The sequence below is a fragment of the Myotis davidii genome, unplaced genomic scaffold, assembly GCF_000327345.1.
Source record: "Myotis davidii unplaced genomic scaffold, ASM32734v1 scaffold741, whole genome shotgun sequence".
Classification (NCBI taxonomy): Eukaryota; Metazoa; Chordata; class Mammalia; order Chiroptera; family Vespertilionidae; genus Myotis; species Myotis davidii.
This window is the reverse complement of record NW_006291250.1, coordinates 251,296-251,591: the sequence shown is the minus strand read 5'-3', so window position 1 is coordinate 251,591 and position 296 is coordinate 251,296. Positions and strand designations below refer to the sequence as shown.

The 296-nt window shown below is 54.4% G+C and overlaps 1 protein-coding gene across 1 annotated transcript in view; it reads left to right on the top strand.

Annotated features, from left to right (window-relative positions):
* The window catches only part of SYMPK (symplekin), a 48,078-nt gene that overhangs the window by 38,603 nt on the left and 9,179 nt on the right, over positions 1 to 296 (top strand). The window contains exon 25 of the mRNA XM_015564399.1: positions 235 to 283. Within this exon, the coding sequence (XP_015419885.1) occupies positions 235 to 283 (49 nt within the window). The remainder of the gene's footprint in view (positions 1 to 234; positions 284 to 296) is intronic.

Sequence of the window (296 nt, the reverse complement as noted above, 5' to 3'; positions counted from 1 at the left end):
ACCATCCCCTATCCCGGGCATTCCCAGTCCCATTCCCTACTTTATTGTCTCCTTAGACATGATCACCCCTGACAGTATGTATTTTGCATATTTGGTTAATGTCTGTCTCCATCATCAGAATGTCAGCTCCACTCGGGCAGGGATCTTGTCTCCTCTGCTGTGTCCCCAGGGCCAGGCATAGAGCAGTGAGCCGAGCGAGTAACGTCCCCCACCTCCCCCTCCCTCCGGAGGCAGGTATGAGCACCTGGTGAACATGCTGACCAAAATCCTGAACCAGCGCCCAGTGGATCCCTTGT